General features: G+C 39.7%; 1 protein-coding gene across 5 annotated transcripts in view; it reads left to right on the forward strand.

The window, feature by feature from the left end:
- PDE4D (phosphodiesterase 4D) overlaps positions 1–26,867 on the forward strand; it is a 945,814-nt gene that overhangs the window by 486,994 nt on the left and 431,953 nt on the right. Inside the window, exon 1 of one of the 5 annotated variants that reach the window (XM_070743327.1) lies at positions 17,659–17,736. The exons of the other annotated variants lie outside the window; for them this stretch is intronic. Within the exon in view, the coding sequence (XP_070599428.1) occupies positions 17,708–17,736 (29 nt within the window). The 5' untranslated portion in view covers positions 17,659–17,707. Of the gene's footprint in view, positions 1–17,658; positions 17,737–26,867 lie in introns of those variants that run through there. 5 annotated transcript variants of the gene reach the window in all.

The following is a 26,867-nucleotide window of genomic DNA, read 5'->3' on the forward strand; positions in this document are numbered from 1 at the left end:
ATTGTATTGTATTTATATGCCACTCATTTCAAATCAGAATCAAAATGGCTAACAACAGACATAAATACAACAATAGTAAAATGCAATCAAAATACAACAATAAAATCAATAAAATCCCAAACGCCATCACTCTATTAAACAAATAATTCCCTCAACGCTGTCAGACTTTTTACTAAATCTGCACTTCTATTCTATTCTACTAGTTTTTCTCATCATTCCTATCATCCTTTTTCTCCCTACAGTATGACTGTAACTTCTTGCTTGTATCCTAAGATTTTTATTAATATTGATTGTTTCTTCATTGCTTATTTGACCCCTATGACAATCATTAAGTGTTGTACCACATGATTCTTGACAAATGTATATTTTATTTTATGTACGTTGAGAGCATATGCACCAAGACAAATTCCTTGTGTGTCCAATCACACTTGGCCAATAAAATTCTATTCTATTCTATTCTATTCAATAATATCATAAAAAGAACTATATATACATTACAGTCAATCTAATTCCAGGCCTGCTGGAAAAGCCAGGTGCTAATGGCTTTCCGGAAGACCGGTAGGGAGGAGAATATCTGAGGGTAGTTGATTGCATAAGTTTGGAGCAGCCACAGAGAAGGCTCTTCCCCGAGGTATTGACTGGATCTGCTAATACTCTAGCTGACCCTTTATTATTATCTTTGAGAAATCCTTCAGAACTCTTAAAATGCCTGGGGACTCGAGGAGTAAATATAATTCTATCTTTAAGAAGAAGAAAAAGAAGAAAAATGAAATATTAAAGATGCCATTTTGACCTTCAGATATCCAGGTGACCAGATAGTTTTTAACATCTCTTTGCTGCCATCTATTGGTTGTCTCAATTCTGTTTGTAGGGGAAGGTGGTGTGTGTAAAAAGTGATGGATTGCCAGCATTTTACACCAGACATTCCTTCCTGAAGCAAATTATGAATACCACTTCTGCCCTGCACTGCTGTGCCATTACCATTCCACCATTATGTAGTTAAATTAAAAAGTTATATGGTTTATTTACATGGGTCATTTAAATTGAATTTAATTCTATTTAATCTAGTAGACTTAATGGAGCTGAATTGGCTTTAATTTTTAAAAACGCTTGATTGACTGCGCAGCAATAGACTCCAAAAAAATAGAAGCAAGATTTCAACATTGCAGAGGTGTTTGCAAGCTGGAACTTTTGCAGGAGAAGATATTTAAACAAAATTAGCATGGTCTGGATTCTTGGGCCATTGTGAATTTGTGAAGCAAAAGACAAATTGGGAATTATTTAATCAAATCAGTACAGTGGTACCTCGAGATACGAGTTTAATTTGTTCCGGACCTGGGCTCTTAAGTCGAGCAGCTCTTATCTCGAACGACTTTTCCCCATAGGAATTAATGTAAATAATTTTAATTGGTTCCAGCCCTCAAAAAACTCACAAAGTTAGTCTAAATTATGCAGAAAGACATGTTTTTAATGAAGAAATGTACATGTACATATAAATGAATAATGAAGTTTCTTTCACTTAACTTGTAAACTTTCTTAAACTTTTAAATTTACATATGTTCAACTTCTCTGCCACCCAATCCTGTAGGACAGAGGTCCCCAACCCTTTTTGCACCAGGGACCGGCTTTAAGCGATCAAGAGAGGAATGGGTGAATGAATGGACGGAGGGTGGGAAGGAAGGAAAGAGGGAAGGGACAGGAACAGAGGAAGGAAGCAAGGAAACTTATGAAAGGGGAGAGTAAGAGAGGAATGAGTGAAGGGAGGGAGGGAGGGAAGAAGGTGGGAAGGAGAAAGAAAAGAAGAAATAGAGGAAGGGAAGGTAAAAGAGAGAAAGAAAAAGAGCAAGAAAGAAAGAAAGAAAGAAAGAAAGGGGGAAGGGACAGGAACAGAGGAAGGAAGCAAGGAAACTTATGAAAGGGGAGAGTAAGAGAGGAATGAGTGAAGGGAGGGAGGGAGGGAAGAAGGTGGGAAGGAGAAAGAAAAGAAGAAATAGAGGAAGGGAAGGTAAAAGAGAGAAAGAAAAAGAGCAAGAAAGAAAGCTGCAAGCACCCCCCCGAGCCCCCCAGGCCGGCTGCAACCTTTTAAAACACGCGCGCCGCTTCGCAGCTGTCTCCTGAAGCCGAACGCGGAAGTTAGCGTTTGGCTTCAGGAGACAGCTCCTTGGCGCTTGTATCTCGAATTTGGGCTTGTAAGTAGAACAAAAATATCTCTCCCCTCCCAGCTCTTATCTCGAGTTGCTCTTAAGTAGAACAGCTCTTATGTCGGGGTTCCACTGTACTTGATTGTCATCTTTTCAATTTAGCAGTCAACTTGTTTAAATGTATTTACTCTATAGTTCATTCTGTCTTCAGTCATTTTGAAGACTGATAACCTATTAACCTACAGCTATTATAAGGTGGACCATCTGGGACCTGCCATCTGGGATGCTCAAAATTACAGGCTAAACTATAACTCAGAAAAAACACTTTGGTATCATGTCAAGATAATTGGATAGATATGTCCATGTAATTGTCAAGTATACCTTCAAGGCAATTTAATTTTTTTAATATGAAAAAAAGTCATTTCATATTAAATACAAATTATTCATATCATGTAAAATCAATAAACCTTGTAAGGGTATCCTAAGAAGTATGCTATAACATCACATTTTATTGTTTTAAACATTTGACTAAGATTTAGCTACTATCCTGCCATTTCTTCATTGATTTAATTGTATGTGGTTCCTGAAAGCTCTGATTTAATTTCTGTTTTTATATCAGTAATTTCGCTTCTGCTTTAAATTAGGGCTGAAAATGGTTGTAGGAATTTTGACATAAGATCATTTCTGTTTGAAAATGTAAAAACCATATTGTACATGTAGTATGACTTTCTATAGTGTTAGTGTTGATGAGGCATGGGCAAATCTGGGAAGCCCCACGATAGCTCTCGCAGCTGCATTCTGCATGATCTGAAGTTTCCGAATACTCTTCAAAGGTAGCCCCATGTAGAGAGTGTTGCAGTAGTCAAACCTTGAGGCGATGAGGGCATGAGCGACTGTGAGCAATGACTCCCTGTCCAAATAGGGCCTCAACTGGTGCACCAGGTGAATCTGGGCAAACGCCCTCCTCGCCACACCTGAAAGTGGTGCTCTAATGTTAGCTGTGGATCGAGGATGGCGCCCAAGTTGCGGACCCTCTCAGAGGAGGTCAATAACTCCCCTCCAGGGTAAAGGATGGACAGATGGAATTGTCCTTGGGAGGGAAAACACACAGCCACTCCGTCTTGTCAGGGTTGAGTTATATATTGTAAATAAATAAATGAAATACATAAGTGATGAAGAGAGAGTTGTGAGGGTAGGAAAGAAGAAAGGAAGGAAAAGGAAGGGAGGAGAGAAGGAGGGAAGGAAGGAAGGAAAAGAAAGAAGACATTAGATGTAAGAATTCTGAATGAAAACTAGTTATAATGAAAATTAAATTCTTGCTAAAGTTTTGAAAAGTAAGTTTGGCACTTGACGATATAAGAAATTATCAAATGTGTTGATATTAATTTAAAAAACAGGCCAGGTAGTTCAATTGGAATGAATAGTTATTGGCTGTTCTTGTTCCCAAAATCCTGGTGATAATATTCTGCATGAAGTTTTTGCTGCATCTTCCTTCCCATTATATCTGCTTATCAAGCTTAATAAGGATCTATAAGAATTAGTTGTAGCATAGAAAACCTTCTATTAACATAAATTACAATGGCTGTAAGAAAAGTAGCTGGCAATAAATTTGCTGAGTAATATAGGCATCAGGGTATTTCCCCCCAAAAAGCTGGGTGATTAACAAATCAATTCATTAAGTGCTCCTGCAGATTTTTATTGAGTGTTCTGAAATGGTGGAATAAAGGCCTCACAGTTGAGGAACAGAGTTGTATTAACTGTTAATGTTGTTATTTAAAGTCACTAGGAGTTCACAGAAATATTTAGCATCTCATTCATTTTATATGTCTACCCATTTTGAAGGCCTTATAAAAAACCAACAGGGTCAGTGCAAGTCAAATATCTGGGGGGAATAACATTCCAGAGGTCAGTTATCATGATAGAAAAAACTCCTTCCCTGGGCATCACCAAATTGGACTCCCTGATAAGCAAGAGCAGAGCATGCCTCTTTTGCCAGATCTAAAGGAATGGATAGATTAGGGGTTTCCTTCCTTCCTTCCTTCCTTCCTTCCTTCCTTCCTTCCTTCCTTCCTTCCTTCCTTCCTTCCTCCCTCCCTCCCTCCCTCCCTCCCTCTTTATAGGTTATAACAAGCCCCTTTGTTTGCACCTGGAAGCATACTGGCAGCTTTGGAAAAGAGGTGAAACATGCGCTGATCGAGACATGCACATAATTACTCCTGCTGCTACACTATACTTTCAAGGACAGTCCAGTGCATTGCAATAGCCCATTTGGGAAGAGTCTAAAGGATGAGTGGTCATGAGTAGAGCTCCATGGTCCAGGAAAGGGCACAAATGGTGCCCAACATGAAGCTGGGCACAGGCCCTTCTTACCATAACTACTACCTGTTTTTCAAACAGGAGCTGTGATTCCATGTGAACCCCTAAATTGTGGATTGGTTCTGTTTGGGATGGGATGGGATGGGATGGAATGGAATAAAATAGAATAGAATAGTTTAGTTTAGTTTAGTTTAGTTACTTTAGTTTTATTGGATTTATATGCTGCCCCTCTCCGAAAACTTGGGGCGGCTAACAGCAATCATAAACAATATACAGTAATAATCCAATACTAAAAGCAAATTAAAAAACCCCTTAATATTAAAACAAAAAACAAAAAAACCAAACATACATACAAACATACCATACATACAATTGTAAAGGCCAAAGGGGAGAAGGAATCTTAATTCCCCCATGCCTGGTGACAGAGGTGGGTTTTAAGTAGCTTGTGAAAGGCAAGGAGGGTGGGGGCAATTCTAATCTCTGGGGGGAGTTGGTTCCAGAGGGCCGGGGCCGCCACAGAGAAGGCTCTTCCCCTGGGTCCCGCCAAGCGGCATTTTTTAGTTGAGAGGACCCGGAGAAGACCCACTCTGTGGGACCTAACTGGTCGCTGGGATTCGTGCGGCAGAAGACGGTCCCTGAGATAATCTGGTCTGGTGCCATGAAGGGCTTTATAGGTCATAACCAACACTTTGAATTGTGACCGGAAACTGATTGGCAACCAATGCAGACTGCGGAGTGTTGGTGTGATATGGGCATATTTAGGGAGGCCCATGATTGCTCTCGCAGCTGCATTCTATAGAATAGAATAGAATAGAATTCTTTACTGGCCAAGTGTGATTGGACACAATTTATCTTTGGCGCATATGCTCTCAGTGTACATAAAAGAAAATATATATTATGTACCTTTAGACTCCTCTTTAGAATAGACAGTCCCATTGAGAACTAAAGATGGAAAATTCCTGACCCAGAGGACTCTATACACAAAGCCTGTCAGTCTCAACTGAAACCTGTTATTCCTCATCCAAGCTTCCATAGCCTCCAGATTCTATGATAGAACCTTCATAGCATCACACGTGCAGCCATTATCTTACTGATAATAGCTCATTCCGTGCTATCAGCTGACTTGATCCAGCAACATAATGTACGTTAAACAAGATCAGAGACAGAATAGGGGCCAAGAAACTCTGCAGAATAGGGGCCAAGAAACTCCATAATGCAGGAGCCAAGGCCTTTGCCTCTGATCAGCAGGAATACAGAAAAGTACAAAATAGCAATACCCGAGGGAAAAAAGAGAACCAGAACAACACAAAAGTTCCTTCTTTCAATCCCCAGAACCAACCTAAAAGGATACCATGATTAATGGGATTGAAAGCCACCATAAAGCCGCAAACCCTGTGGCTGATCCAGAAGGATACCATGGTGGATGGTATTGAAATAATGGATGTATTCCCTTCTTTTTAAATCCAGCAATGCCAGTTTCTATGCAGGGCTTTTCCAACTTCTTCTTCTTTCATTTTAGCATTGAGAAAATCCCCTTGTGCTATTCAATTCATCATGCAATTAATATTATGCACAAATGCCACTTGGTTTTTGTCAGATTATAGATTAAAAGGTGTTTGATTTATTAATGCATTCGGTTTATTATGCAGCAAACCTTTTTTGTTTTGGGCCATAAATATAAAAAGTTGCAATGCTTAGCAGGCTTAGTTCAGAGATCCTAATGCTATTTCTTCCTGAATTGTTTTACTCTTCTTTTCCCAACTCCATGTCTACTATTAATTGGGAAGATGTTTCTATTCAGTGCCTGCAACTAATATATTGTTACTCATTTGATGTTTAAAATTATTTAGGCTATCTTTAAGAGGTTCCTAGAATGCTAACCACAAATAGATAAAATAAACAAGGTTATAACAAAAGTGTTTTTAAAAAGTTTAGAAAATTCCTACATAATATAATGTTTACAGGAAATACTGATAAAGACAAGACTTGATGGTGCTATACTTGGTTGATAAGCTACCAAAATATTCTGCTCTATGCCAAGTTTTAAAAAAATCTTGGAAAACACAGTAACACAGCACTTTCATATTGTTTCCTAGAAAAAGTAGATGTGTTTATAAAGAAGCTTGAGGGAGTCATTGTCTTTGCTTGATATTATTTATTAATTATGCTTCTTTGCCACTTCAATTACATAACTAGATAGCTGTAGTAGAATGGTGTCTTGGGACCAACATAGCCTCTAGCTAATATGCAATGACACAGACAGAATGAGTCAGATACTCAGGCAGTTTACAATAGTGGGGATTTTTTCTCTCTCTCTTTGGACTCTTTAGCTCTGTTGTATAGTGTGGATAACTAGTTAAGAAATGGAGCCACTTTATTTGTATAGGAACAATATTAAAGCAGTTATTCTCCAGGCCTTTATCCAAGGGGTTTATGGAACAAGAGGCTTTACAGAGCAATTTATGGGGACAGTAATTTGTACTTGATCTTACATTGGAAAAGGCTGTAAAGAGAATTCAATAAATTAAATAAATGCAAGCTACTCCACTTTTATGAGGTTCCCAAGAATAAAATGGTTTGCCTTGATACAGATCAATAAAATCTCAAGGCTTACTACTTTCTAAAATAAGTAGGCTGTGAACATGTAGCATATTTCACAGCTCATGGAAAAGGTTTTGAGAAAGTGCCTCCATTTTCATACGAAATATCTCGCTTGTACTCAAGCGTTTATAAAAAGTCCACTCCATAAAAAGCCATGCTTCATTTCCCTCCCACAATGTTATGAACAAACAAGCCACGATAATTTCATTCATTAAAAAATGCTAAGCCATAAACCATGGCTTGGCTCATTCATTCTACTAACTCAAAACATAAAAATATATTTCTGTCAAATGTGAGCACAGCCATACTTCCTAAAAAATCCACAAACCCAGCAACATTTTCAGGGGGTAACATTTAATGTGGTATTTCCCCCCTGCTCTTTTAAACACACCTTTTATATGAAAGATCATTAAATTAGCTCGCTGTTTCATTGCAAAACTGCAACATACTATTATAGTCACATGCTCATTCTGGGCAGACTGTTGTATATTAAAAGGAAAGCAATAAGTGCTTTGTAGATTGGGGAATATTTGACTCACATTCATTTAATAAATCTCATTAAGGATTTAACAATAAACCCATTATTTGTTTGCAATTCTAAGTCTGTTGAAAGGATATTAGTCTGCTTTCCCATATGACCAGCCTAGTGTTTTTTCTTCCTTCCTGTTTTAGGTTTGCAGGAATCTAAGGGATCCCTTAGGCCAGTGTTTCCCAACCTTGGCAACTTGAAGAAATTTGGACTTCAACTCCCAGAACTCCCCAGCCAGCTGGCTGGGGTGTTCTGGGAGTTGAAGTCCAAATTTCTTCAAGTTGCCAAGGTTGGGAAACACTGCCTTAGGCCAGTGATTTTCAACCTTTTTTGAAACGTGGCACATTTTTTACATTTACAAAATCCTGGAGGACACCAACAAACAAAATGACACAAAATGACACTCTAACGCTGTACATATTATACATATAGTTAATAATATAGTTTCTAAATGTATTTATATTCACTTAATGTAAAATCTGGGCCTGTTTCAATGAACACAAAAGGGATATCCTGGCGGGAATGGTAGTTTGGGGACCCATGTTTAATTTCCCCACGGCACACCTGACCATGTCTTACAGCATACTAGTGTGTTGCGGCACACTGGTTGAAAAACACTGCCTTAGGCCAAGGATAGTGTCTTTTTCATTCTACTTTTACCATTCATCTCTCCCTGAATCTCCATGTTCATAGAGTGCATGTAATAATTGCATATTTATATATTATACTTTATAGAAACATAGAAACATAGAAACATAGAAACATAGAAACATAGAAACATAGAAACATAGAAGATTGGCGGTAGAAAAAGACCTCATGGTCCATCTAGTCTGCCCTTATACTATTTCCTGTATTTTTATCTTAGGATGGATATATGTTTATCCCAGGCATGTTTAAATTCAGTTACTGTGAATTTACCAACCACGTCTGCTGGAAGTTTGTTCCAAGGATCTAATACTCTTTCAGTAAAATAATATTTTCTCATGTTGCTTTTGATTTTTCCCCCAATTAACTATTATTATTGTTGTTGTTGTTGTTGTTGTTGTTGTTATTATTATTATTATTATTATTATTATTATTATATATTACACAACTGCATGAAGATGCCAAAGTGATGTATGTGTGTGTGTTTGTGTTTGACTGTGGAATTGAAACAGAATGAGATGATGAGGACAAGATATTCTCTGCTTATCTATACAAAGGGACGATGGATTACTTATCTTTCTTGCTGCTGTCTGAGTCTATTTAATTTGCTCCATAAAAAGAAAATAAAAGAAGGACTAGGATGTCCTGGAAAATGAGAATACAACTTAAAATTATCTCTGATCTCTTTCTCATTTATTTCTACCTGTGTGAAACACGACCACTGAGCAGCATCTTTGTATTCATCAATACAAGTTACTAGTAATCTAAGAAAGAACAAGAAAAAGTAGTTTAGCTTCCAGTGGTATATTTGGCTGCATTCCTGGAAAGCTAGGGAAGAATATCACCTGTGTTGAAGGCTTGTTTGTTTGATAGATAGGGTGATATGAAGATTCCAGCACTGGGTAGAGGGATAGACTAAAGTAGGGTTCTCCAACCTTGGCAACTTTAACCCTGGTGGACTTCAACTCCCAGAATTATGGGAGTTGAAGTCCTCCAAGCTTAAAGTTGCTAAGGTTGGAAATACTTGGACAAAAAGATCTCTAAAGTCCCTTCCAAGCCTATGTTCTCCCAAATCTCAAATTTTGTTTCTATGAAAATACATGCAAAAAATGTATACAGTGTTCCCTCGATTTTCGCGGGTTCGAACTTTGCGAAAAGTCTATACCATGTTTTTTCAAAAATATTAATTAAAAAATACTTCGCAGTTTTCCCCCCTATATCACGGTTTTTCCTGCCCGATGAGGTCATATGTCATCGCCAAACTTTCGTCCGCCTTTAATAAATATTTTTTTTAATAAACTTTAATAAATAAACATGGTGAGTAATAATCTAAATGGTTGCTAAGGTAATGGGAAATTGTAATTTAGGGGTTTAAAGTATTAAGGAAAGGCTTGTGATACTGTTCATAGCCAAAAATAGTGTATTTACTTCCGCATCTCTACTTCGCGGAAATTTGACTTTCGCGGGCGGTCTCGGAACGCATCCCCTGCGAAAAGATGTTCTGCATATGACCTGTGTGAGCAATTGTCTAGTTTCACCTTTTCTTTTGCTTTTGCGTTCCTTGCCTTTGGCCTGTCTTTTTATTCATTGCCATTATTTGCCAGCATGAGTCTAGAACTCCAAAACATTCAAAGAAGGGAGTATGCTGACTGTATTGGCTGATGTAATACCAAGCCCCATGACATTTCCTTATTGCCAATTTTGGATAAAACTGCAGATATTTCATTTTTTTTTTCATTTCATTTATTTAGATTTGTATGCCGCCCCTCTCCGCAGACTCGGGGCGGCTCACAACAAAGTGAAAACAATTTGCAACAAATCTAAATTACTGCTAAAAACATTTTTAAAAACCCCATTTTCTAAACACACATACATACACACATACCATTCATAAATTGTATATGCCCGGGGGAGATGTCTCAGTTCCCCCATGCCTGACGATACAGGTGGGTCTTAAGGAGCTTACGAAAGGCAAGGAGAGTAGGGGCAGTTCTAATCTCCGGGGGGAGTTGGTTCCAGAGGGCCGGGGCCGCCACAGAGAAGGCTCTTCCCCTGAGGCCCGCCAACCAACATTGTTTAGTTGACGGGACCCGGAGAAGGCCCACTCTGTGGGACCTAATCGGTCGCTGGGATTCGTGCAGCAGCAGGCGGTCTCGGAGATATTCTGGTCCAGTGCCATGAAGGGCTTTAAAGGTCATAACCAAAACTTTGAATTGTGACCGGAAGTTGATCGGCAACCAATGCAGACTGCGGAGTGTTGGTGAAACATGGGCATACCTAGGTAGGCCCATGACTGCTCTCGCAGCTGCATTCTGCACGATCTGAAGTTTCCGAACACTTTTCAAAGGTAGCCCCATGTAGAGAGCATTACAGTAGTTGAACCTCGAGGTGATGAGGGCATGAGTGACTGTGAGCAGTGAGTCCCAGTCCAGATAGGGCCGCAACTGGTGCACCAGGCGAACCTGGGCAAAGGTCCCCCTCGCCACAGCTGAAAGATGGTTCTCTAATGTGAGCTGTGGATCCAGGAGGACGCCCAAGTTGCGGACCCTCTCCGAGGATGTCGATAATTCCCCCCCCAGGGTAATGGAAGGACAGATGGAATTGTCCTTGGGAGGCAAAACCCACAGCCACTCTGTCTTATCCCTTCAATGCAAAAAAAAAAAAAGTAACCTAATTCAATGAGATGATAAAATACACTAACAACCCTGAGACCCAATATCCTATGTGTTCAGCTGGCTGTTTTATTGATCTGTATGTAGCTTGAGGTTTTGAGAAAGGTTTGCACAAATACTAAGCTGAACACATTTTCAGACTAATGCATATTAGAGAATTCCAGAGTTTTTAATTATAGAAACTTTCTAAGGATGCTTTTTTCTTTTTATATCATTTATGCTGTATATCACATTCTCTAAAAAGCTTGGTATGTTAGTATAGTAATCTTATTTGGGTCCTGTGAATCTAAATAATACCTGATGTTCCACAATTGTAACAGTGAGGGTGATTTCCCCGCAGGCATTCAACATGAATGAGTATAATTACATGTGGGGGGAACTGTAGGTATCATCTGGGTGGGAGTTTTAGCATTCAAATGCCCCCATCATAATTTCAGCAGCAACTATTTGCAAGGAGCCCTAAATTCTAATTCACTCTACAACTTTCAAAGGGACAGTTATGTTGTGTATTGTTGCTAGAGGTCTGTCAGTTTACCGTTTTATCTTCCTGTTGAGTAATAAAACCTTGCATTGGAAAGCTGGTTTGAGATTACAAATGTACATGAAAATGGTGTAAAAAAATAATTGAAAATGTACATGGAAGCATCTACACTGAATGAATATGGTGAACGGGGAAATAAATTGTTTTAAAAGTTTACATATAGTGTACTTCGTAAGAAGTGCATCATATTAATGATATACAACCTTCATCTCTATACTAAAGCAATAAGATTTTCATAGCCTTGAAATTATAAGAATTCCTGTGCAAGCTTGGTTAGAGATACTGTGGCAGAGCTTCAGCATTAGAAATGCAAAGGCTGCCTTGATGCAATTCTGAATCCATTACAGCTGAGCCAGAAAGAAAAATAGTTTAAGCAGCTGAAACCATTCACACAGGTCCAAAATTACAATATTACATAGCTTCAAAAGAGTACAAAGTTACATTATTTTAATCATGAGTATGGAGAAAGGTTTTGCCCCATGCAGATCAAATTATTGGAGCAATAATTAGCATATTTTTCAGAATATAAGACACACCTTTTCCTTCCCTAAAAGAGGCTGAAAATTTGAGTGTGTCTTATACTCAGAATATAGCTTTTTTGAAGCTTTTTCTTCCAGCCCTAAATTGGTGGTAAGGATCTTCCCAGCTTCCTACTCCCTCTGAAAAAGGCTTTTTCAGCCCTAACCAGGGTATAAAATAATGTGTTGAAGCTGAACAGACTAAGGACACTAGCAAGAGAAATACCTGGTAGGTAGGTATTTTTTCTATTTTTCTCCCACAAAAATAAGATGTGTCTGAAAAATGAAGTACTTATTAAATTCTCCATATATCAGCCCAGTGTTTTTCAAACATGGCAACTTTAAGATATGTGGACTTCAACTCCCAGAATTCAACAGGCACCATGCTGAGAGCCACAAAAACCTACTGATCTGCAAAAGCATTCAAAAGCTGCCTCTTTCACCAAATACATATTTTGATGAACATTTGTAGCTATGATAAAAATTGCATATGTTTTTGGATGTTAATGTAAATTACCTTAGCTAGTTCAGTGGAAATTTATGCAGTCTATAAATGCAACTTACATATTAGTCTGTCATAATTGCAAAGATAGGACAAAGATAGGACACTTTTGGCATGAGGGTATATACAAAATAATTTGATTGCCCAATACTTATGATAAAGCTGAAATGTTTAAAACTGGTTGCAAAACACTTTAAAGGAGAAAGAAAAACTTCTCACTGCTTTTGACAGTTTTTTTTCCTCTAGCAATTTTAGATTTTGGAGGGAGGTTTTTCCTAGAAAACAGCTTCTGTTTTACGTTCAATCAAAATTGTTTTTCGAGCTATGCTAGATGAATGATCCTTTTCATGTCAATTTTTCTATATTAATCATTAAAACCTTTCTGCAAATCCTGTTTTAGACAATTCATTAAACAATGTCCATATAACTGAGAGTTCATTTTTTTCAGTTTCTTTCTCTGCACAGTTCATATAACTGCATATGAAGGTATAGTTATAGATTCTGTAACTGAAAAAACTGAAGTGGGTTTTAGTTATAATGAAGAGTTATAATTAAGAGTGCAACCAAGGGGTGACTCTGCCCACCTGCCCGGACTTTGCCATTTGGGTTCTTTTACCTTATGCACATGCACAAAACATTCTGTGCATGCACAAAGGGTAAAAGAACCCAAAAGGCGGCGTCTGGGTGGTTGGGCGAAGCTTTGCGCTGCCTTCACGACTGGCTCTCTGAAGACTGATAGGCATGAGCGAACCGGGAACATTTCACGCCTGATGCAACCTCATCACTATCTGGCCGGAATAATCTACATGTTTTACACCCTTCCCATCAAGTAGATGTAACTTTATAATTGTTCAGACTCAAAGAAAACAGCAAAATAAAATTTGGAATCATCATCATCATTATTTTATTTTTGTTTATTTTTTATTTTTTATTTTTTATTTTATTTATTTCATTTTATTTTATTTTATTTTATTTTATTTTATTTTTATTTATTTTATTTTATTTTATTTTATTTTATTTATTTATTTATATGCCACCCTTCCCCTGGGACTCAGGGCAGCTCACAGCATGTAGAATTTTTTTTTTTTTTGAGTCAGCAACAAATTCAATCAATCATTCTAGTTTTCAATTCAGGGGGAAAAAACTTGATAATCATTGCAATGTGGATTTTCTGAATTTTTTTTGTTCTAAAACTTCAATGTTTATCATATTTTATAAAGAAATATGATTTTTTTTCCAGACTGTTCTGTATTAAAACCTTGATAAATGAAATGAGTCTGTTTTTTTCCTTTATGTAAGTTCTGAAGTTTTAAGACCAGAACCAACATTGTTGATTGAAACTGTCAGTCCTGGATCTATTTTCCCTGGTCTCTTCAGGGCTGCCACAGCAAAGGCCATCCAGCTGTGGGAATGGGAGGTGGGAAATAGAGATAATGAGGGATTGTAACAAAAATAAAAATCTTCTCTCTGAGAACCAAGGATGTTCCCACCAGGTGCTAGGAGACGGGAGAGTCCAGTTGAACTTTGGCCTGTGACCTGATTGGATGGTCCATTTGGATCATGTGATTGGATGCTTGGTCAGAGAAAGGAGAAATATAATTTTAATTAAGGGGGAAACCTGAGAGAGATCCGAGTCAGATTTTCCCAGATGTACCAATATGACGTGCCTAATAAATACTGTTTATACTTTGAGGAATGTGCCTGATTCTGTTGGGGATATTACTTGGAACCCTGACAGGCATTAAGTAAATATGGAATAGATTAGGAGAGGAAGTCCTCTCCAGTTAGCAAATATCCTTGACTGGTAGTTGTTAATGAATCCTTCAGATGAACGTTGAGTTATGTATGAGTAAGATATTTAGGCCTTTTGTCCATCTAAGGAGAAAGCACGTGTCCTGTAGTCACGAACTGAATCAAAAGAGTGGTAATTATGGAGGTTCTACTCCGTTTATAGTCTTGATTCAGTCCTAAAAATACATCACAGGGCGGTCATAACCTAAATCACCTGGAGCCTAGCTCCACCCCACTTGGAGAAAGGTGCATTTTACTCTCAAAGCTGGGAGCAAAACAGCCAAAAGTTTGAGGAAAAGGAAAACACTTAATGTTGAACCTCTGAGAGCTACAGTTTGATTTCTGTCTCCTGCAGTAGACAAATCAAGTCCATATACTCATATGATTCCTTTCTTGTCTGCAATAAAAGTAACTTATCTAAGAGTATTGAGTCCTTGGAGTTCTAGTTGTTATCTAGATCTTGATTGCAAGGTTGAATTTCTGGAAGGACCTAACTGTATAATTGTGCCTAATCTGATGTCTAATGTTTTATGATACAGCAATTAAAAACATTATTGACATTTACAAAGTATACGTTAGTATGTAAAGAAGAGGAAAAAAATACTGCCAAATTTCATGCATTTTATTCAGAATTAACTTCCACTCTATTCAGGAGAGCTTACCCCCAGAATAGCAGATGTAGGATTAAGCTAACATCTTAAACATTTTTGCAGGAGAGGCGGAGTGAGGACACGGACACAAGAGCTGGATTTAAAACTGGGTCATTTTTATTGAAATAAATTTGCATAATTTATTTTAAATAAATTAGCATAATTAGCATAATTAAATATGACCCTAACAAGGACCTGCAGGGTCAAACAATTGCTTCCGGGGCGGAAAATGACGTATAATAAACTTCCGGGGCAACTTATGGGCGTAGCTCCATGCTAATCCAGGTGAGGGACCACTCCCTCACCTGAGACCATGCCATGCACTTGCATGTGGGAGGTCCTGCCGGCTAACCCCTAGAAGGGGAATTAAATGGGTGGGACCCAAAGACAGGTTCCCCCCAACTGCTCAGGTCGTCAAAACCACAAGCCTTTGGAGAGAACCTGTCAATCATCCCCAAAGATGCCCAATGGAGAACACGCAGCTGCTAAACCACCACCCAGTTTTCCGCCCCTAACCTGCCTACCCAAATGACCAAAGGTAAGCCAATTAACCTAACAGGTGCAAGCACCCCCTAACCGCTTATCAGTCTCCACAGTGTGGAATAGGCGAAAAAACGGTCACGGCTAAAAGGCCAGACCGCCAAAAATTCCTATTCGGCCCCATAGGGCGACCCAGAATAGCACACTGCAAAATAGGGAGGGCGGGCGGGTGTCTGCTCTCAATGATGAGTCCGGGCGAAAAGGCTGAGCTCCGGGCCTGCCTGCCCTTTTATAGGGCTGGCAGGCCCCGCCCGGACACGTCATCGATCAGGCCACTCTGGCCTGATTATCGGCCGAGATCTCACGAAATCTCGCGAGATCTCGGCCGAAAACAAGATGGCGGCTACGCCATGTGACTCGTGTCTTCCCGAGCCTCCAGCAAAAGGCGCCGGTGAGTAAAGACCACCAGCGCTATTTTTTCAAGAAGTACCGGTAACTCCCTCCCTGAGTTTAATAGGATTTATTTCAGACTAAATGACCCAAGGAAAGAAATGGTAGAATTTCAGAACTAATCCAAGAATTTAGTAAAACATATCCATTATGCTTGCCTGCCTTTTAAATGGGAATTCATTTTAGTGTAGTTGGAACAAACTGGAATCTAATAAATGTATCTAACTAATATAGATATGGGAGAAAAAAATCAGCAATATGAAAGATTCCAAATATATTACTCTATTTTTTTACATACTTGATTAAATGCTATAGGAACAAGAGATTATTGACTAACTGGCCAAGTAAGAATTTCATACCATTTACAAACCATTCTGAACACATCAGTCCAAGTACTAATATAATTTATGATTCTCTTATGAGCCTTGATGCTCTTTGCGCATAAAAAAAAAGCTAAGGTGACAACCGCAACTATATGATCAAAGTCCCTTTTTATATGTATAGCATCCCTGCATGTTTTACTTCATTTTTTAAATTTCAAAAATGAAAAATAATAGCACATATGGTGCTTGATGTTTGTAGTAAATTTGGCTTTATGCAGTCTTAATACATCACCAAGAACTGTTCTTGTTATGACTGTTAAGGACTGCCTGCAGCCAGACTATAAAGTATAAACCATTGTTTGAAATGGAAATGCTTGGCAGATATCCTACAAGTGTTAAGACTGAGAGTTTTATCCATGGTACATGGCCAGACAAAAACAAAAACAAAAAAAATCAATGCTTTGCTATTTCCTTTCTTCCCTGCATGTTTCGTCGGATCTGGACTGGCATTATTTCTGCTCGCTTTAGAAAATGGAAAAACAAAAACACAGGACATGATGTTAGAGTTGCTTTAGATGGGGAAGGATTAACTATATCACTTTCATTTTAGAAAAAGCCCACATCGACTAAATAATATATAATATATAATATGTCACATGTTTTTTTTGCTGAATTTGAAAATTAAGGGAAACTAGGATAGATCTATTTTGGCCTTATTTTGGCCTCATCAGCTAGCCATACCCACTGGGACTTGAACCTGCAACCTTTGCCTTGTAAGGCAGAGAATTATCCTCTAGGCTACAGTATCTAATCCCTTCAGCTCTGCACCAGGGAAGGGTTACATATTTTTGTGTCGAATCACTCTGGTGTATTGAAGGAACATCACATACATATATATAATATTATATATAATAATATATAATAACTAATAACATCAAACAACAACTAAACTGTAGCAAGTTCACAATTATTGCTTTCGTCAGATTCTATGGGCCTGTTGCTATGACATAAGTAACTTAGACTTTCTTTCTCCCAGTAGGTTTGGCATCACATGCTAGTCAATGGTAGGTTGCTACTGGTACGGTCCAGTTCTAAGAACCGGAAGCAGCGGGAGTCTCTGCCTTCCCAGATAATTCTGTGCATGTGCAGAAGCTGCTTCTTCTTCTTCTTCTTTTTTTGACAAAGGGACTCATTTATTTATTTATTTATTTAAAAAAGTTTTTTCTTAAACAGATCATAATCCATATCTATTACATTTTGAAATTACAATTCATCGCACTATGTATTCAGTATTCAGTATTCTATCGTATTCTATCGTATCGTATCGTATCGTATCCTATCCTATCCTATTCTATTCTATCCTAACCTATTCTGTTCTAACTTCGCCCCTATAGGGATGCTGCCAGCTACAGCTCATTTGGAGTTTCATTGAAACAACATCATCCAGGAATGCCTAAACTTCCCCATTTACTTGAAAATACAGATAGTATTAATAATTAATAAACACATGGGAAGTCAATCTCCAAAGAGAAATGAAACTGGCTCACTATGAAACAGACAAAAGAGCATTTAAACAGGTACTGGCATAATTTCAGGCCACAACACTTTAATGAAAAATCTTTCTAGATACGGTTCATTACCGATGCTGCCACTTTTCTTCCTTCTGCCCTTTTTTCCATTCTCTCTTTGTGCTTCTGAGCCTTAAAGGTTGACAATTGATGGGCCAAGATCTTTTGTGTGTTCGTGAGAGGAGTTGCTTTTATGCTTCTGAAATGACGGGCGTGAAAGAGAGATGATGTGAGAGAGGTTGAACTGGCTCACTCAGGGCTGGAGATCTTCCTTCTTTTATGCCTGCTGCCCAAGAATATTCCTTGCCACATCCAACGCTCCTAAAAGTCCCACAGTGCAAAAATGGAAGAAACGGTGAAAATGTCACAGTCTTCTCTTTTTTCATGTCCATGTGCCGCCTCTATGTTGCTTGAAGCAGGCAGGATTCCCTTGAGTACCATTTGTTGTTCTGCTCAAGCTCCCCATGGGCAATTGGTGGGCCACTGTGTGACACAGAATTTATTTATTTACTTATTTATTTTGTCCAATACAAAATGAGGGTTTTAGTGGGTATATACCTATATACACATAATAAAATACATGATGAAGGTTATAGAGGAGATACTCATAGTAAAATATATCTAAGAAATAATAGAAAAGAAGATATAGTAATAGAATATATCAATGAAAGAATAGAAGAAGAGATATAGGAATAGAAGAAAGGTAGAGGATATATAGGAGAGCAATAGGACAGGGGATGGAAGGACTCGCCCCTTACTGACCTCTTAGGAATCTGGGTAGGTCAACCGTAGATAATCTAAGGGTAAAGTGTTGGGGGTTTGAGGATGACACTATGGAGTCTGGTAATGAGTTCCACGCTTCGACAACTCGGTTACTGAAGTCATATTTTTTACAGTCAAGTTTGGAGCAGTTAATATTAAGTTTAAATCTGTTGTGTGTTCTTGTGTTGTTGTTGTTGAAGCTGAAGTAGTTGCTGACAGGCAAGACATTGCAGCATATGATCTTGTGGGCAATACTTAGATCTTGTTTAAGGCGTCTTAGTTCTAAATTTTCTAGGCCCAGGATTGAAAGTCTAGTCTCATAGGGTATTCTATTTCGAGTGGAGGAGTGAAGGGCTCTTCTGGTGAAGTATCTTTGGACATTTTCAAGGGTGTTAATGTCTGAGATGCGATATGGGTTCCATACAGATGAGCTGTATTCGAGGATGGGTCTGGCAAAAGTTTTGTAAGCTCTGGTAAGTAGTGTGAGATTGCCAGAGCAGAAGCTACGTAGGATTAGGTTTACAACTCTTGAAGCCTTCTGGACTTGATGGGCTTTGGCCTGATTCAGCATGGCTCTTCTTACGTTCTTATGCTCATTAATGGAAGTCTGCACTGATGGTAATTTAAAATGGGAAATGACATTATAGGGTATGGAAATAGTATTTGGTTTCTCTAAGCTTTGTTTTGGATGCATTATGTAAATGAAATGTTTTGTACTGGCTTCAGAGCCCAGGCGGCAGCTTTTTCTAGTTACCGTTTGCCAGAACAAGAGGGAGTTTGCCAGAGAGAGAGAGAAAGGATTTGCGGCATATTCAGTAAACTCATTTTTATTGCATAAATATATATTTTATTTAGGGGGGAAAAATAACAGAGGAAAACATGTTTAAAAATATCTGCCACTATGACTGGAGTCCAAATTAGTTTTCTGTACCTGTGGGGGCATAAATGTGGGGCACATTTTGTGGAACTCTGCTACAAAATGGACTAGCCATGTGACATACAGTACATGGCCTGGGTGTTTCTACTTATTTGTTTTGGGGCTTCTTATTTTTTTTTCTTTTAAAAAAGCTTTGTTTTTGTCTGTTTCCTATCCCAAAGCATAGCAAGGTGACCATGCTATCAGTTTGTGGCTGAAGGTGTCAGGGTTCTAAATAGTATCGAAAATTAAATCGGAGTCCAAGGCAAAATACTCCTCAAAGTTCCAATTTATTAGCAGACACATTTGCTAATAAATTGGAACTTTGGCAAATCTGGGAGAAACCCAAATCTAATGTCGCAGAGGTTTCTCCATCAAATTGAATGACCCAAAAGTTGTGGCCCTAGCTTTTTGCTTTTCTCAATTGGATGTATTTTGTGCACAAGAAAACTTTATCCTCGACTCGGAAGGGGGGCTGAAGTGATCAGTGCTTGTCTGCTTGCTTCTTATAGGCTTCCACCAATTCAGCTAGTGCTTTCTTGGGTGTTCCCCCATTCTTTTTTCAGCGTTCCACCCACTCAGTCAGGAATATTGAGGTGGGAGCCTCCATAGGTATGGAAACAAACTGCCTGCCAGTGGTAACCTGAAAAGGAGTTAGTCCAATGCTGCTATGAACAGCGTTGTTGTATGCTACTTCTGCAAAAGGCAACAGCTCTGACTGTTTTTCTTGCTGGTAATCTACATAACAACGGATCTATTGTTCCACCATTGCATTCGTACATTCGACTGCTCCATTTGTACTTAGATGGAAAACTGAGCTGAACCCTTGTGTGGATCCAATTGCTCGTAGGAACTCTCTCCAGAACTTCGTAGTAAACTGCAAGCCTTGGTTGGAGATGACTCTTTTTGAGATGCCATGTAGGCAGTAGATGTGCATAAGGAACAGTTTTGCTAGTTTCCTGGCTGACGATAGTCCTGAGCAAGCGATGAAATGGGCTTGTTTGGAAAACAAGTTGATAACTGTTCAAATCACTGTGTTTCCATTGCTCTCTGGGAGGTCCATGATGAACTCCATGGTGATTTCCTCCTAGGGCTTGCTGAGGTTGTCCACTGGCTGATGCTTCTTGTTTACACAGGTAGCACAGTTCCTTACATAGTCCTCCACCTTGGCTTTCAACTTTGGCTACCAGAACTGCCGTCAGGCTCGTTGGAGAGTTTTTAGGAATCCAAAATGCCACAACGAGTCGTGGCTTTGTTGTAGCACTTCTAATATGAGGCTGGCAGACACATATAGTTTGGAGCTCTTCCAGGCCAAGTCTTCCCTTATTGTCAAGATCTCCTTGTTGTCATTGAACCAGGGATTGCCAGGCAGGGCAGCTTTCAGCGTTGCTAGCTATTTGCTCTGGCTAGGAGAACTTGGCTGTCTGGCTTGGCCCCGGGAGAGGACTGAGGTTGCTGTTTCCCCTGGTGAGGGGAGAATGATGAAGTGGACTTTTGCTCCCTTTGGCTGTTATATTGTGGTTTTCTTGATAAAGCATCAGCCAATAAATTATTCCCAGGTGGGAATAATTAAAATTTGAATCTCCTGAAGTATTGCAGAAGTACAGTATATCAGTTTGGTGCTCAAGACTAATGTTTGAGTTACACAGTTCTAAGGGAAAGTCCAATCTAGTTAGTTCTCCACAGCAGGGGCCAAAACAGTTTTCCCAGATGTAAGCAAATGTAAGCGAATTCCAATCATTTTTTATTCTGGCCATTCTGTCTGGGGTTATTGGAAGCTGAAGTTCAGAAACAGCTGCTGATTCTCTCATTCTTAAAAAAAAAAGTGAATCTTTGTTGCATTTGAGAATTGGAGCCCTAGAGTCAAGAAACGAGAGGCTTGGGAATGGAACGAAACAAAATCCAAGTGTGAAAAAAATTCTGCAATTCAGAAAAGTGCAGGAGAAAATAGTTCAACATTTAAATCTTGCAGCACAAATAGAAATACTACTGGATTCCTACCGGTTAGAAACAGCTCTTTCTCTTTCAATAATTGCTTGGTTCTGTAATGAAGTATTTTGTCTATGAGTCCCGATTTCCTCTGTGAGTGCCAAGTTCCAGTAGGAGGATTATTGCAAAGGGCAACTGTTTGACACTGCATATCCTTGGACATTACTGATACGATTACTTTCTACAATGTTTTACTGATAAAATCCTTCAAATTCACCAAAGATGCACTGGAATCTATGATGGAGACCACAGCAAAGTCTGGCTAGTTTCCAACTGGAATTTCTTTTACTCTGTGGATTCCAGTGAAATGGACAGTATGCTTGCTAGTATGTCTCCTGCCACTTGGTAATTTGATTAGTACTTCTGGTTTTTACAGAAGATAGGGATGTGTAGTCAAGTCAGATCTTTGGGAGGGGCCACCTCCTACAGCCTTGAAAGAAGCACTGCTACTCTCCCTTTTTAAAAAGTCTTTTCTTGATTCGACTATATTGGAGAACCATAATACTGTGTGTCTAACTTCCCCTAGGAAGCGGGTCAAGATTATGTTTTTGGTGGGGATTTGAACTTTAGATCATGTTGGAGGTTTCAATCCTCATTTTATCAGTTGTGCATGAGACAATTCTGTATTGGTCGTGATGGTTGTTGATTTTTTTTGCCAGTTTCTTAGTTGTAGGGAATTTGATTTTTCTGGTCCTACTAACATTTTGTCTCCTTTCCATACCGTCTACAATTGTATTTTTCTGGACTATTTTCAGGAGTTAGGGATTGCGAGAAGTATCCTCTAGTGGTTCCTTTTCTTTCTTTCTTAATTCAAGTTAGTGTTGCAAATGGGGGTTTTCCAGTAAAATGCTATGAGGCTCAGTTTTCTCATACTTCTTAATATCTACAGGATTATCTAGGCCCTCAACAGTCAGGATTCAGGCCTGGCTACAGCACGGAAATTGCTTTGGTTGTATTGATGGATGATCTCTGATGGGCCCGGGATAGAGGTATCCTGGTTCTTCTTGACCTCTCAGCGGCTTTCAGTACCACCGACCATGGTATCCTTCTGCGCCGACTGGAGGGGTTGGGAGTGGGAGGCACCGTTTTATGGTAGTTCTCCTCCTACCTTTCTGGTCGGTCACAGTTGGTGTTAGTGGGGGGTCGACCCCTAGGTTCCTCCCTTGTGGAGTTCCTCAGGGGTCAGTCCTCTCCACCCTGCTGTTTAATATCTACATGACACCGCTGGGTGATATCATCCAAGAATATGGGGTGAGTGGTCATCAGTACGCGGATGACACCCAGTTGTACATCTCCACCCCGTGTCCACTCGGTGAAGAAGTAGAAGTGATGTGCCGGTGCCTGGAGGCTGTTAGGGTCTAAAATAGGTTCATGTGCGGGACTGTCTTGAATTCTTTATAAATTGGCCTGAGATTTTTCTCTTTATTGTGATTTGGCTTTGACAACTCAATCCCATCTGGAGGCGCAGTAAACAATTACTTTACCAGGCAAGTACTCCATCTCATCAGAGCCCACTTACTTGCAGTGAAAACAACTAAGAGCACCACTAAACACTAACAAATTCACTAAATAGCAATAGCACTTAGACTTATATACTGCTTCAAAGGGCTTTACAGCCCTCTAAGCCCTTTACAGGGCCAGTTTACTGCCCCCAACAATCTGAGTCCTCATTTTAACCACTTCAAATCATAAACTTTTATGGGTATAAATGTATCTGATAAAATGGACTGTTCTCCCTGAAGGAGGATAGCACAATAAGTGTTACCTGTTGAGGTGCCATGCTCCTTTTGTTATTTGGGTTGCACAAATGGATACCACTTGAGAAACTTTAAAGGGCACATTTTAAGCTTGCAAACTGATAATTAGCGATGGGCGAACTGAACTCGCACAATTCGGGTCCGTACCTAATTTTGCAGTGTTCGGTATGCCGAACATGAACACAATTTTTTTTAAAACTTCGGGCAAAGTTCGGGGTTGCGTTCGGCGTTCGGTCGCCTCAGCTGGCCAGGAAGTGACATCTTTGTGACGTCAAAGCCCCGCCCCCGGAAACCCATCATGGGGAGGCTGGGGGAGTGGGGGCGGGGGATTCCCCTCTGCCTGCCACTGCAGCCCTCTCCTTTGACGTCGGAAGGAGGATGGGCACGCACGGTGTGTGTGGAGAGCGTTTCTCCTTTGGGAAAGTAAAATGGTGGCAGGTTTCTCGGCAGGGACCACCTCGGCGGCGGCTTTAATGCACCAAGAAACTTGCCACTGTCTTACTTTCCCATGGAATCCAGGAAGTGATCACCTTGGCATCCTTAGCAATCTGCCGGTGATGTCAAAGCTCTGCCCCTGGAATTTCTTTGTGGGAGGGATTCCCCAGCTCCTTCATGTTTATTTTTACATGAAAGGACCGCCCTTTGCTTGCAGCGCCGCTGCGGCGTCCTTTTTTGAAAAAATAAAAATAAATAAAAATTATAAAATCCATAAATTTCAAAAACGATGGGATTCTGGGGGCGGAGCTTTGACGTCACGCAGTGTTTGGGGTTTGAGTTCGGGTTTGGCTGAATTTTGGTAAAATTCATCCAAACTTGCCGAATCCGAACACCGTTGGGTTCGCCCATCACTACTGATAATGAATGACTTCTCTAAATGGGCTTTTCCCCATTACTGTGCTGGAATGCCTTGAGCTTGTAGAAAGCTGCTACTGGCATGAAATTTGCTGTATCCATTCCTTTTTTTCCCCTTTCCTGCCTCTATTTAATTTGCTCCTGTCCCCAGGCTTCTCTCTGCAAAGCCTAACCAATTGGATACATCATGAGGCTTGGCTTTGAAATATGTTGGACTGAGTAAAAAAATGCTGCTTTAACACCACTACAATTAGGCTGTCTCAGTAGTGGTATGGAATGAAGGTAATGCCATGGGAACACTGAGAAATTTCTATCTGAAGAACCATCTCATCCCGATGGGTCTATTTGTTCCAGCAGAAAGGGTCTTCTGTGGATCCCATGGGATAAAGAATCCAGGAGATTGTGGAATATTCCACCATCTGAATAGTGCGGCATCTGGGATATTCTCCCATCCGAGGTGAGGCCCACCCCACATTCCTGGCCTTCTACAGTGGAAGAGTCTAAAAACCTGGTTCTGCTGCTTGGCCTGAAGCCCCATTAGGAGGCTGCTATGCTGAGGGTGGCTGATGGGACAGAGCAGTGATGGGCTACCAAAATTCTTACTACCACACTGTGGGCGTGGCTTATGCAGGACGCCCTGGATTTTGCTTCAACATCTTTCAATGCAAATTGGGTGCTCTGGGGTAGAGCTCCATTTTCACTACCCCACTATGTTTCCCCCCCCATCCGGGAAGTAGCCCACCCCTGATTAACTACTGTATAAAGTGTATGTACACACACACACACCCCTTCTAAAATTATATACATTCGACCTCATTTACTGCGATAGGAAAAACATACCCAGAGCCCAGAAGGGAAAAAAAGAACAAAAAAAAATCAAAATTTTGCTAACAGTACTGTGTGTCTGACCAAAATTTTGCTACCGGTACTGTGTACATGACCGTACCCGTAGGAGACCATCACTGGGGCAGAGAGAATTACCACCCCATCATCTTGATTTTTAACTTTCCTAGTCAATTTTTCTGATTTCAATTGTTTTTAGCAATTTTAAACTGTTGATTGTAACCCGCTCAAAGTCACAGCCTTAGTGAGATAGCAGCGTAGACATTTAACAAACAAACAAAAAAATTCTCTGTTTCCTCCATAATCAGTTGCAAGTGTACAAAGGCCCTTTATCTCATGCATACATAGAATGTAGACTTCTTTATTGGCCAAGTGTGATTGGACACACAAGGAATTTGTCTTTGGTGCATATGCTCTCAGTGTACATAAAAGAAAAAGATACATTTGTCAAGAATCATGAGGTACAACACTTAACGATTGTCGTAGGGGTCAATTAAGCAATGAGAAAACAATCAACATTAATAAATATGTTTTTTGATACAAGCAACACATTACAGTCATAAGCTGGAGAAGATGGGCGGTAGAAATGATGAGAAAAAATTAATAGTAATAGTAGTGCAGACTTAGTAAATAGTTTGACAGTGTTGAGGGAATTATTTTAGCAGAGTGATGGCATTTGAGAAAAACTGCTCTGGTGTCTAGTTGTCTTGGTGTGCGATGCTCTATAGCAGTGTTTCCCAACCTTGGCAACTTGAGGATATTTGGACTTCAACTCCCAGAATTCCCCAGCCAGCAAGTTGACAAGGTTGGGAAACACTACTCTATAGCAACCTTTTCAGGGTATTTGTTTATTTATTTATTAGATTTGTATGCCATCCCTCTCCGTAGACTCGGAGTGGCTCACAATAAGTAGCAGTTGAAACAAGGAGCAAGGAGTCAGTAAATATTTTTACATCTCTCTTTTTATCTAATACTTATCTGTTTGTTGTCATATATGGTAAGGGATGTAATAAGAAGTGAATGTCAAGTTTCAAACTAATTTTAGCGGAAAATGTGAAATGCTGTCTCATAAGTGCTTGGTGGGTCTCCATATACAGTAGTTGTATTGGCTGCTAGTGGTAGGTATCAACTGGAGGACTACACAGTCGGTGAGTGCAGTGGCTACGCTGGCTAGACAAGATGGGAGTTGTAGTAAAACAGTTTATAATGTTCCCATGGCATAGAAAATATAGCATATTTTCTAAATCGAAAGGGAAAAAAAGTGTTTAGCTGGAAGGAGAAGACAGAATGCAAAAGCCAGGGGCTGTCACTTGATTTATACCTTCTGCTGAGCCATAATTTGTTTTGCGCTGGCTTATCTCATTGTGTATAAAACCATTTTATGGATCAATCTGCGGTATTCACCTCCAGAAGGTTGTGTCTGATTTCAAAAATCATTAGCACCATTACCGAGGCCAGGTTTGGCTTCACTGTAAGTTATATATGTTGCAGGAATGTTATTACATGGATATGGAGGAGGGGATCCGACTTCTTGTCCAGAGCTTAGCACACACAAATGATTCCTCAGCATTTGGGGAAAGAGAACGAGGCTTTGTCGCATGCCTAGCGTACAAGATCCTTTACAGCAAGATGAGTCATAGCCTTTACCAATAGCATTGAGAGGTAATGCGGGCCAGTGAATGAATGGAAAGAGGCAACGGCAGCCTGGGGTGTTGTTTTATCCCCCCTGGTTTTGTCTTTATTCCTATTTGCAATTCAATTCAAATCTTCATTATCAATGCACAACACGCAAACAATGAGATCGGCCTCCCTTAGTGCATCCCCCCCAACATAAATACAGAATTGTGTTTTCTTTCTGGGAACTTGGGAGTCTCCGATGAAGAGAGAAAAGCTTTTTTCCAGTCCTGAAGTGCAGTAGTCGCGAATCTTTGGCGCGTCACACTGGGCCCGAATCTTAGAGGGGTGGATGAGGGGCTTTCTTACATTTTGAAGCCCAGAAGCGGGACGTACCGTTTTCATCT

Source organism: Erythrolamprus reginae, chromosome 2, assembly GCF_031021105.1.
Source record: "Erythrolamprus reginae isolate rEryReg1 chromosome 2, rEryReg1.hap1, whole genome shotgun sequence".
Lineage (NCBI taxonomy): Eukaryota > Metazoa > Chordata > Lepidosauria > Squamata > Dipsadidae > Erythrolamprus > Erythrolamprus reginae.